Below are 12,432 nucleotides of genomic sequence, written 5' to 3'. Positions count from 1 at the left end.
TATTAGAAAAGGTGAAGAAAGTGCCTCTTTATAGTTTTACTTAACAGTGGAACAGTTGACACTAAGGTCTTTCGTTTAATCTATTTTGATGTGTATTCATTTGTCTCTTTCTTTTATCAGTAATTATATAGGTCTATTTGCGTTGTAATTTATTGATGTGTTTATTTTTAATTTAATTTCATTGCTTATGCCTTGTATGATCTCTATTTTTCTTTATTTTATAACCAATTCTTGGCTGTCCTGCTAGATTACCATTTAAATTATTTCTGGACCATCTTACATATGATTATTTTATATTTCTTCTTTTAGACTTTTTTTTGTATATTTGAGTGTGTGGTGATGATGTAAATATAATCTTCTGAAACTCCTTATGTACATGTGATTTCTTAGTTGTTTTTTTAATCATTATTTTTAATAAATTTGCAAGAATCTCAAAAAACCTTTTTTCACATTGTCATTATGGGGCAGTGTGTAGAATTTTGAGGAAAATATTAATTTCATCCATTTTGGAATAATGATGTAACATAATAAAATGTGGAAACAGTGAAGTGCTGTGAATACTTTCCAGGTGCACTGTATTAGCGGGTCTTAGGTTCTGTTAAAAATGGTTCACAGTTTATTGCATGTAACCATGCCCCTGATTTTGAGGAATTCCCATTATGTGTATACCGTAACTGCAATATATGATACAATCACTTCACTCAATTTGTTGTAACAAATAGGTTTTTATGCAAGTGGTTGTTTCTGATCCTCTCAGCTCTTGAATGTCCTGTGGAAAGATACTGATTCCCCCAAAACTGTTCAACCTTTAGGACACACTGACCCCAAAAAGATTTGGAGAAAGCAGAAGAACCCTTCAATATATGTTGAGTGATGCATGCCAACAAACAAATTCCCTGCCTGCTTTTGTCTTAGGGAGAAAACTCTTCACACGTGCAATTTGTGCTGTTTTGGATGAGGAGATTGGTTTGGTGGTTGCTAGGTGATGATGGAAGCATCCTGTCACCACAATGTGGTGGGAGGGGTCTGTTGGAATACTGGACGGAGAAGGGTTTATGTTCCTTGTTCTCAGAGTACATGTACCTTCCTTACAAGAAAAGGCATTCGGTCTTTCATATATTACATTATAAGTAGTTTTGCCCTTTTTCTCTTGCCTGCACCCCCTCTCTTTCCTTGTCCCCCACCTTCTTCCCCTCTCAACCCCTTTCTCTCGTTCTTCTTCACCCTTTCTTGAGATGAGTAATAAGCGCTCCAACAGCTTCCGGAGGGCCATCCTGCAGGGTAGCAGGCAAATAAAAGGCTGCAGTCTCAGAGATGAGGTTGGCTTGGGACTGTCCCAGCAGCTGATCCGCCACATTGCCTATGAGACGCTGCCCCGGGAGGTTGACCGCAAGTGGTACTTTGACAGCTATACTTACTGCCCACCACCTTGGCTCATTCTGGCTATTACCATCACTGAGGTAAGCTGCATAGAAAAGAGTGATCTACAGCATATATTTTTATTAAAAAATTATTTAAAAAAATGAATAATACATATTCAGGGCTATTGCATGGTGATTTAAGATATTTTATGTAAAGGGGAAATCACTGTGTGCTCTCACAGGTAGCTGTGTTTATGTACTATGGGTTCCAGCTTGACCATTTGGTCCTTCAGGTGTCCAGCCCATACTTTCTAAAGAGTCCCTTACCTTACCATCCCCAACTAAGAGCCCAGGCCTGGAGGTACCTCAGCTACATTTTTATGCATACTGGGTGAGTTAACTTCTCACGGTTGTTTTTGTAATTATGCACTTAGTCAGCTCAACAGAGGGGTGGTGGTAAAGTGCACTTGTGTGGAAGGTTCCCAGTTCAAACCCCACTCCTGCCCATTCTCCAATATTGAGTTGTATCAGGAAGGGCATCTGATGTAGAAATAGTAGAGAGGCTTGAATCTTTGACTGGACTGGGTTGCTTGACGCGAGGACGTTTTGCTTCAAATTGCAGACGCTTCCTCAGCTAAAATTCTTGCTCTGGTATTCTGACTTCTGTCTTGACTCTTGTAGAGAAGAATAAACAGAAGCCACAAAAGCTTCCCTCAGAGACATTTATGACAGGTCCAACTTTTACTATGGTGCGGCTTATACTTCTAAAAATATGGTAGTTCTGTCATTTTGTTTCAGGAGGGACAGCTGCCCTGTCATTAGGAGGGTGCTAACTAGAGCACAATAGGTGCTAATTAGAGCTATTGTTTAGTCACTAGCCCACAGCAGTCTGCCTCTCCTTAGGAGGGGTCTGGTTAGGTTTAAAACTCCAGCTTTTGTGGCTTCTGTTTATTCTTCTCTACAAGAGTCAAGACAGAAGTCAGAATACCAGAGCAACAATTTTAGCTGAGGAAGCTTCTGCGATTTGAAGGGAAACGTCCTCGCGTCAAGCAACGCAGTCCAGTCGAAGATTCAAGCTTCTCTACTATGGAAACCACCTGGACAACTGAGAGCCTACACAGAAATCTGGTGTAGAACTTGTGCCAAGTCAACATGCAGGTCCACCGCTGATCTGCTGTGGTAACCCCCAGTGAAAACAAGGGAGTTGCAGAAAGGATTTGTTTTGTTTTTTTTACTGAGTGAGCTCAGCAACAGCTTGTGGTTGCATCATAATTCATCCTTGCACTCATTTGCCATTCAAAACATTTGAAGATTTAAAACGACAGAACTACCATATTTTTTAAAGTATAAGCCACACCATAGTAAAAGGTGGACCTGTCATAAATGTCTCTTGAAGAAGAGGGGGAAAAAAAACAAAATACTTTTGTTCTGTATTATCAGCTCCATAATTTGGAATTTTGTAGTGTATTTTTTATTAGTGGCATTTATTCTTTTATTATCAGACTTTATTTTGTTTAGTGCTTTGATGTCTAAGAATGATAATAATAATCATCATCATAATTATTATTATCCATATTATAAAAGGAAAATGGCCTCTGTGTGCATGTGTGCAATTGAGGCCCAGTTTATCCATAATGCAGTTTGCCATCTGCATATGTTAATATTTAAACTTCAGAATTAGTGCATTATTTTAAAATTAAAAGATATGCGTTATATTTTCACTTTGTACAAATGACAGACTTGACATTAATGTAATTAAACTGTCTAGTTTAATTTGTTTTATAAATCAAAACCATAAGTCAAACCTGCTTTCCTTTTCAAGAGGTCTGCCTCACAGCTGGATCGCTGTATGCTGTCAAAGTAAGTGATGCTTCCTTACAGCAGTGGGCAGGGTGCACAAAGACAGAAGCGCTGACTCATTGGCTGTGTTGAGGTTTGAGATTGCCTTTGATTCTATCAGAAGCGTTGGCGGTCTTTGAACTCAAAATCGTCAGTAGCTGAGAGTGTACCGGAGACAATACTGAAAGTTATAGGTTAACGGCTAGCTGTAGCGTCTGATAAAATTTTTTTGTGGTTTAGCTTTATAAAAGATAACTTTTCAGTTAGCTGATTAGCGTTTATCGAAGCTAACTTTTTGGTTAGCTGTGCCCACCACTGGTGAATATGTATATACATGGGATTTCTTCTTTTTTTTTTTGTTGTTTTGAAATAAATTTGCAAAAATAAAAAAGCCAAACAAACAAACCTTTTTGCACATTGTCATTATGGGGTATTGTATGCAGAATTTTGAGGGAAAAAAAGAATTTCATCCATTTGGAATAATACTAACAAAATGTGGAAAAAGTGAAGTGCTGTGAATACTTTTCAGGTGCACCGTCAGTAAGGAATTAATGAATTCATCAATTCAGTAAACTACACTGGATTTTCAATTAAAATATGATTTTAATATAATCTTTAATTATACTTCCACGCCTTCTATATCCTCTCTCGTATCTCTTGAAGCTTTACTTTCTTATTGTTCCATTTCCCCTCTTTTTCCCTCCTTAATATCTGCCTCCTACTTCGCCTGTCCTCAAGCTCATCATTCCTCTCCTCTCTCAAACATCACACAGTTTATTACCAGTGCAGGCCAGGTCGTCCAGGTTTAATTACCCTTCTGGGTAAACGTAGGGACCTCATAAAATGGTAATTTAATTAGGAGGCCCTGCAGGTGCAGTGGAGAGATGTACTCAGAATGACAGCGTGTGCTGTGAAGATAAACTAAGAGGGTTGACTGTAAGCATGAAAGGACAGAGGTGAGGTGTTTATTATACAGCAACATACTGAAATGATTCAGGACCTTGGGGGAAATGGTTATAATAAACTCTTGAATTTAATCTAGTGTGATGTGCAGAATGTAGTCTGCACTCCACACAAATATGGGGAAAATATTATAGAAGCACTTTCTAGTGGATAATAACCCACAGATGCCACATTTGGGAATACTCCACAAATATTTGGCTGTGTTTGTTCAGGAAACACAGTATAGCTGTCCACAATATACATTTATTGTTGAAAACATTCAATAAACCTTTTGATAGAGCTTATATTTGGAGGATAAACTACAGTGTGTAGGATATAGGGGTGATTAACAGTCAAAATGGAATATAGTATTTAAAGCCATCTCTTTATTGGTGTGTAATTACATGTAACTGAACTGATGTGCTTTTAGAATCACATAGAATGAGCCCTTCATATCTACGTGGGAGTGGGCCTCCTCATGGAGGCCTCCATGTTGATACAGTAGACCAAAAGACATCCTTCTCAGCCTTTTGCATTTGGCCAGTACGGCTGGAAAACTAAAGAGATGACAAAGCTCAGTGGTTGCACGACTTTACACTGTCTACTGGTTGCTAGTGCAGGCTAACACATTTGAGAACCCCCATTTTTGTGAAATGGAGGATCATACATGTTACTATCACCAAAGAAATGAAAACAAGAAGGGAAGCAAAATCCTGACAGGTAATGGTATAATGCAGTCTGTAATTTCACCATGCAAGGTGCCCGCTACACAGGGGGAGCAACTAGGGGATTAAAGACCTTGCCCAAGGGCCCTTAGTGATTTTCTGGTCAGGGTAAGATTTGAACCGAGGATCCTCTGGTCTCAAGCCCAGTGCTTTAACCACTAGACCATCACCTCCCGCATCACCTCACCTTACCTCCCCTGGGTAAACTGAGCTGTAAAAAAAAAAAAAAAAAAAAAAAGGCATTTGCAAAACAGAAAAGTCTGTTAAGTTGTGATTCGACAACCGTGTGATATAACCGGGCACCAGTAGATGGCAGTGTTCTATGCATTTTGACCCATCTACTGGATGACAGTGGGAAACAGCTCAGTTTATCCTTAATCCCTTTAAGCATCTGTATGTGCTAAATGTTCAAAACTTCAGGATTAGTGCATTATTTTAAAATTAAAAGATGTGTTCTATTTTCACTTTGTACAAATGACAGTTGACAGTAATTATTCTATCCAGATTAATTAGATTTATAAATAAAAACCATAAGTCACACCTGCTTTCTTTTTCAAGACATCTACCTCACGGCTGGACCACTGTATGCTGTCAAGGTAAATTATGCTTCCCTACAGCAGTGGGCAGGGCATACGAAGACAGAAGTGCTGACTCATTGGCTGTGTTTGGGTTTGTGATTGCTTTTGATTCTATGAGAAGCGTTGGAAGTGTTTAAACTCAAAATCGGAACTTGTTAGTAGTTGAGAGTGTACCAGAGACAATACTGAAAGTTATTGGTTAGCGGCTAGCTATAGCTTCCAATAATTTTTTTGGTGGTTTAGCGTTATAAATGATAACTTTTCAATTAGCTGATTCGCGGTTATCGAAACTAACTTTTTGGTTAGCTGTGCCCACCACTGTGCAGCATGTTTGCTGATAAAACTACTAGTTAATGCAGTTTTTCACATGTTATGCGGTTTACATTCTTTGCTGTTGCTGATTTTATGTCTTTTATGCAGTCTTCTGAGTTAGCATTGTAACCTGAAGTATTTGTTTTGCCACACCAAGAGTGTGATTGTTATCACAGCTAATGACCTTCCATTAGCATGTGTACCATGTTAAATGTGTGGTCTCTATGTTGTGCTGTGTTTGGGGGACATAAGAGCAGCTATTAAATTGAGGTCATCTCTTAGTCTGAGTTAATGCAATATAAGATGAAGGATTTTAGCCATGCTAATGCTCCGCAGAGCCATTTTACTGAAAAAAAGTGCGAAGGACCTAAATGACATGGTGTGATGGTGAGGAGCTTCGTTCATTAATGTCAGTGACAAACATTATTTACTGTTGTAAATTACATTGATCATTCAATAAATCTATCAATCTTGAGAATACAGAAGTTTCTGTTCTTGATATTCTACTTGGCAATGATATTTTCATGAATACCTTTAATAAATCCACACGTATGTACCATTAACAAATTGTGTCAGTCTATTTAAAGTACCTTCATCTCAAGACCTTCATACACACAAGCAATTTTGAACAATGGTATATCACATAAAATCAACACTATATTTACATCAACCTATGGAAGTATGGAAAAGTAACCGATCTTGTCAGGACTGGTGATGGCTTGACACATGATGCAGGAGGAGAGCAATACAGACTCACAGGCATGGTTGGCTTAGATGAATAAAAAGCTTTATCAGAAGACCAGGCATAGGATTCGGTACACAGGTAGTCAAACTTACTGGCAGAGGTATCAGACATGATGCAGGCTGGGTCAGGGTTCAGAAACGAGCAAAGTTCATACAACCGGCGTCGAGGAGTAATGTAGGCAAAACAGAGGCAGAGTCAAAAAACAGGCTGAGTACAGGGCAACAGCAAGGCGGAAGTCGGAGTATACAAGCACGGTCCCAAAAAAAAAAAAAAAAACACAGAAGAACAAAACAGGGCGAGAAAGTGAGCAGAGTCAACAATCGGGCAGTGAGCTGTGGAACTGTGAGGGTTTTAAAGAGGAGCAAAGTAATCAGACTGATGTGAAGCAGGTGTGGAGAAAGGTGTGGTGAAGTGAACAAAGAGGAGAGAAGAAAGGCAAGAGTGTGCAAGAGGGAAAAACAAAGCGGTGCAAAACAAGAGAAGTGACTGACAGAAAAACATGGTGTGTTCAAAAATGAATGTGAACAAAACAAAAGGGGCAAACCTAAGAACTACCATAACAAGTCAAAAAGGGGAAAATCAGAAAACTAATGATTAAAACTAAAACTAGAATGGAACTGTAACTGAACGGTACAGAAAAGTGAATAAAATAAAATGGCAAAACAAACTGTCGGTTAATCCACAAATAAGCAAAACCCAGTGAACACAGCATAATGTAATGAATAAAACAAGATAACTGATAAACAGAAAATGCAATGAATAACAAATGGAACATAATCTGATGAGCAACACCAAAGATAAATAATAACAAAAACCTGTGACTAAACATTATACAACAAATGTGATAAACAGAACTAAACTAAGACTAAAGTAACATAAAAGACCCAGATTAACAAATACAAACTGCACAATAAATGATAAGCAAAGAATGAACCAGTGACGAAAGTGTAACACAAGGAAAAGCAACAAATAACTGAATGAATGCAAACTAAATGATGAGGTGCTGAATGAAAACAGTGACTAAATAATAAACAAAGCAAAACAATAAACAGAACCAAACCGAGACTAACATGATAAAGTATGAACTAATGAAAAGTAAAACCAGAAAATCACAAAAGAAATATGCCAAGGGTTAAGACCTAAAACCCGAGCCGGGGCCAAGCATGACACTTCTCAGCTCTTCTGGTATGACAAAGTTAGCTGGCTGACTGGACGTGCTGTGACAAAGACAATGCAATGTTGGTCATGCCTCTTGGTGAAACCATCTCAGGGATGTCTTGTCTGGTCACATTTGGGTTTTGGGGATCTTTATAAGTTTGACCGGGCATGGAAAGAGCAATGAACATGTGAGTCCATGTGCCATTGAGAAGACACTGTTCAAGTACCTCTAAAAGACTTTGAAAGATACGGTCACAGACCATTTTCTTGAAAAGGAACAGAGAGCAGAATTTACGTATAAATAAATTTACAAATTTTCTTATGTAAGCCGACAATAAGCTTCCCCTCTTAGAAAGACCAGCAGTCACCACTGCAGAGCTGACACTTGATGATTGCATCATGTAGACACCCTGAGGACTGAAGACGTTTTGAGTGCTTCTGTGCATTTATTTCCTTTAGGCTTTTCACGTTGTATTTGTTGCAGGTATTTTTAGTTTAAAGAGTATGAGATGAATTTTTTTCCAGATTTTATTTGAGACTGCTTTATTATGGATACATTATAATTAGAAAGTGTGTATGTTATTAACTCGGGTGTTAATTTGCATAAATCATTTCAACAAGCATATTTCAAGAATTCTTGAGACAAAAGCTGACATTCAGAATGTAAATGTTATACACAGATGGGTCACGCATCCATATGCTAATTAGTGCATTTATTTGCCGACACCTTGTTTACTACAATTCTGCTGTGAAGATGTTTATGAATTGTTTTTTATTAGAAAGTCATCTCAAAGGTATTGTAATTTTTTTTTCATCATGTTGATGCAGCTTTGAGACAAGAGAAGACAAAATCTAGTATTTGAAATGTGCGCTAAGCTGAACGAACAAAATGTATCTTTAATTTGGTGAGGTAATAGCCGACAGCGAATGAGAAAATGCTTTTAATGCGCACCCTGGCAGACTGTGGGCACGTAGACTTGAAAATAGGACGTCTCATGAGATCCAGTGATGTGCGGCTCATCCCTCACAGTCTCATTAGCAGCTGAGAAACTGATCGCCTGTGTTGTCAGGTGCAGAGTTGTCCTTGTACAGCTGGACAGGCCTCTCAGATAACTGATGTCTCCATTATCTCATGCATCATCCAGAAAGATTCTTGATTTGTGCATATTACAGTTGATGTCGTCTCATCTTTGGTGAAAGTGAAATGAAGACGAATATGTAAATCAAACAGACAGAAACCAGGAGGAACAAGTGAATGAAGGCAGTTGGAGACGATGATCAGGAGGGAGACTGGGTGATGGAGAAGCTGTGTTAACTGTCTTTTTGGATTGTGCTGAACGAGGTTCAGCTAAGAAAGGACTTTTTAGTCAATGAGGGCACAGAGAGTCAGCATGTGCCAGGTCTGGAGGCATGCACTGTGCATCGCTGCATCCATACCATACCATACCATACCCTTTATTTATATAGCACATTTCACAAACAGTTTCCAAAGTGCTGTACACACACACACACACACACACAAAAAAAACACACAGAGGACCACACACTCACGCGGTCCTAAAAGCCAAAGCATAAAAATGGGTCTTTAGACGAGACTTAAAACACTCTACAGTGGGGGCTGTTTGGATATTAAGGCGCAAATCATTCCACAGCTGAGGGCCCACCACAGAAAAAGCCCTATCTCTCCTGGTTTTAAGTCTCGTCACAGGCACCATAAGCTGGAACTGGCCCTCAGACTGAAAAACACGGGGAGGCTGATAAATTTGAATGAGGTCCGAAATATACGTTGGGGCCAGTCCATTCAAAGCTTTAAAAACAAGCAATAAAATCTTAAAATCAACTCTAAAATGAACTGGAAGCCAGTGCAGAGACGCCAGAACTGGAGTAATGTGCTCTCGCCTTCTGCTCCCAGTTAAGAGACGCGCAGCAGAATTCTGGACCAACTGTAAGTGAGAAAGTGCATTTTGGCTGATGCCGATAAAAAGTGCATTACAGTAGTCTAAATGAGAGGACACAAAAGCGTGCACGACTTGTTCAAAGGCATTAAAAGATAAAAAAAAAAGGTTTAACTTTGGATAAAAGACGCAAATGATAAAATCCAGATTTGACAACGGCGTTTACCTGCTTGTCAAATTTAAAATCTTTGTCAATAATGACGCCGAAGTTGGTGACAAACTGTTTCTTGTACTGTTTAAGAGGGCCCAGGTCCAAGAGGGGGTCAATCTTTCCAAATAAAATGACCTCTGTTTTATCCTCAGACTTAAAAAGTTGTTGGCCAACCAAGCCTTGACGTCACTCAAACAATTCAAAAGAGGCACCAAAGGGGCCGAAGCAAGTTTTTTGAGTGGCAGGTAAATCTGGCAGTCATCTGCGTAAAAATGATATTGTAAGCCATGATTTTTAAAGATTTGACTCAGTGGGAGGAGGTAGAGGGCAAAAAGAACAGGCGCTAGGATTGACCCCTGCGGTACTCCATAATTTAGAGACTCAGAGGAAGAGGTGAAATCCCCCAATTTGACAGAGCAACTCCTCCCACTGAGATAAGACCTGAACCACTCCAGGACAGTCCCCCTAACCCCCACACAGTTTTCTAAGCGATTTAAAAGAGTTGTGTGGTCAACTGTGTCAAACGCAGCTGACAAGTCTAAAAGGACTAAAATGGCAGAATCACCAGAATCAATCACTAAAAACAAATCATTAAAAATCTTTAAAACTGCCGACTCTGCACTATGAAGGGCTTTATAACCTGACTGAAAATATCAAAAATGCCATGTGCTTCTAGGAAAAACTGCAGCTGCATAAGAACACATTTCTCTAAAATTTTATCCAAAAAAGGCAGTTTAGAAATTGGCCTAAAATTGCAGAAATTTGCAGAATCAAGGCTAGGTTTTTTTCAGAAGGGGCTCAATAACTGCCTCCTTACAAAACAGAGGAACAACACCAGACAGCAGACTGCTATTTATAATGTCAAGGACATTAGGGCCAATAGTTGTCCAGACTTCTTTGAACAGTCGAGGAGGAACAGGGTCAAGTGGACTCGAAACAGGCTTAAGTTCACAGACAACTTTAGACAGACATGCAAGAGACACTGGCTCAAAATGACAAATGACAGATGAGCATGGCATGTCTGGAAAAGGGCTACATGAAGAAGTCTGAATATTGGCTCTAATTCTTTCTACTTTCTCAGTAAAAAAGTGCAAAAATGCATTACAAGTGTCAGGTGTTGATTCTAACCCTGTGGGCTGAGGGGGGTTAAGCACCGTCTCAATAGTTTTAAAAAGAACACGTGGTTTATTAACATTATTGGAGACCACCTCAGAAAGATATTTAATCTTTTCATCTTTCACCATGTTCTGATTTGCGAGCCAGGTCTCCTTTAAAATATCATAAGAGACTTGCAGTCCATCTTTTTTCCACCTGCGCTCAGCTCTTCTACACGCGTGCCTGGCTTCACGCATCCTGTCATTCAGCCACGGCACCCCTTTAATTTTAGGGCGCACAGCTTTAAGTGGGGCTACAGCACTGAGAACATTGCTGCAGGTAGAAAGAAAGTCTTCCGTTAGTTTCTCCGTATTTTCACTGGCAGTTACTTTCTCCCTCTCAACAACAAAGAGCGAGGAGAAGCGAGCCGCTGTTTCAGGCTTAAGAGAGTGACACAAGCGCGCAGGGGCAGGTACATTCAGAACATCACCGTCACTTAAAATCAAATCATATACAATGGAACAGTGGTCTGATACAAACACGTTACCCACAAATAAATTTTCAATCTGTACATTATATGTAAGAACAAGATCCAACGTATGTCCATGAATATGAGTGGAACCCGTAACATGTTGGATTAAGTTAAAACCATCAACTAAATCTAAAAACTCTCTAGACAAGGGTTTAGACGAACAGCAAACGTGCAGATTAAAATCACCAACAATTAAAATCTTGTCATAATCTGACATAAAAGCAGCAAGACACTCAGAGAATTCTCTGATAAAATCCTTATTATATTTAGGAGGCCTGTAAAACAGGTGCACAACACCGGCTCCTTCCGTCGCAGGGTGAAACAACTCAGTTCAAAAGAGGAAAACCGGACTTCCGATAGTGGCCTGAAACATAAACAGCTATCCAATAAAGTAGCAATCCCTCCACCCCGACCTGAAACTCTCGGGGTGTTAATATCCACCACACTGCAGAACCAATGTAGATTCTGGGTGGCAACCCAGAACCCACAGTGCCCAGACAAGACAACTGATACATCACCCACCTCTCTAAAGTAACCATCAGTCTGCTCCAGACAGGTGAAATACAGCATTCCTTGCTGTTCTCCAGCCACTGGAGTCCTCAATACTGAGTTCTGGATAATTTCCAGGGAAATATGCCACAAGGCCAAAATGTTGTATCTGACATTCAGAGACATACAGACACACAGAGACTCTGCCCTTGGTGCTACGCATCAATCACAATACCGGTGTATAGACCAGCATGTGTCGCAAGTTATTCTCTGGATATCCCTCACAACAGGCTGGTCAGCCACATCAAAAACTTAGTGAAAATCAAGATAAGCTGGAAAGAAACACTGCTGATATTCACACGTATCACTATACACTATTTGTGCTCTGATATCACCAGCAATAAACAAACAGAAGACTTAATGGAAAATATAGATAATAATATTACACACATTCCAGACTAAAACCATCAACTGGTTAAGCAGCACCACAAGGACAATCTTGGTCTACTGAGCAGCTCAGCAAATACTGAGGATGAATATGAACAGGGAA

The 12,432-nt window shown here is 39.5% G+C and overlaps 1 protein-coding gene across 2 annotated transcripts in view; it reads left to right on the top strand.

Moving 5' to 3' along the window:
- The window catches only part of rhbdl3 (rhomboid, veinlet-like 3 (Drosophila)), a 103,139-nt gene that overhangs the window by 45,006 nt on the left and 45,701 nt on the right, over nucleotides 1-12,432 (top strand). For both annotated transcript variants that reach the window (XR_004565193.1, XM_034188004.1), the window contains exons 4-5: nucleotides 1,236-1,460; nucleotides 1,604-1,752. Coding sequence is in view for 1 of the 2 variants with exons in the window: in XM_034188004.1 (XP_034043895.1) it covers nucleotides 1,236-1,460; nucleotides 1,604-1,752 (374 nt within the window). In the remaining variant the exon portion in view is untranslated. The remainder of the gene's footprint in view (nucleotides 1-1,235; nucleotides 1,461-1,603; nucleotides 1,753-12,432) is intronic.

The sequence above is a fragment of the Thalassophryne amazonica genome, chromosome 15 (assembly GCF_902500255.1).
Source record: "Thalassophryne amazonica chromosome 15, fThaAma1.1, whole genome shotgun sequence".
NCBI lineage: Eukaryota > Metazoa > Chordata > Actinopteri > Batrachoidiformes > Batrachoididae > Thalassophryne > Thalassophryne amazonica.
This window is presented reverse-complemented; position numbering and strand designations above follow the sequence as displayed.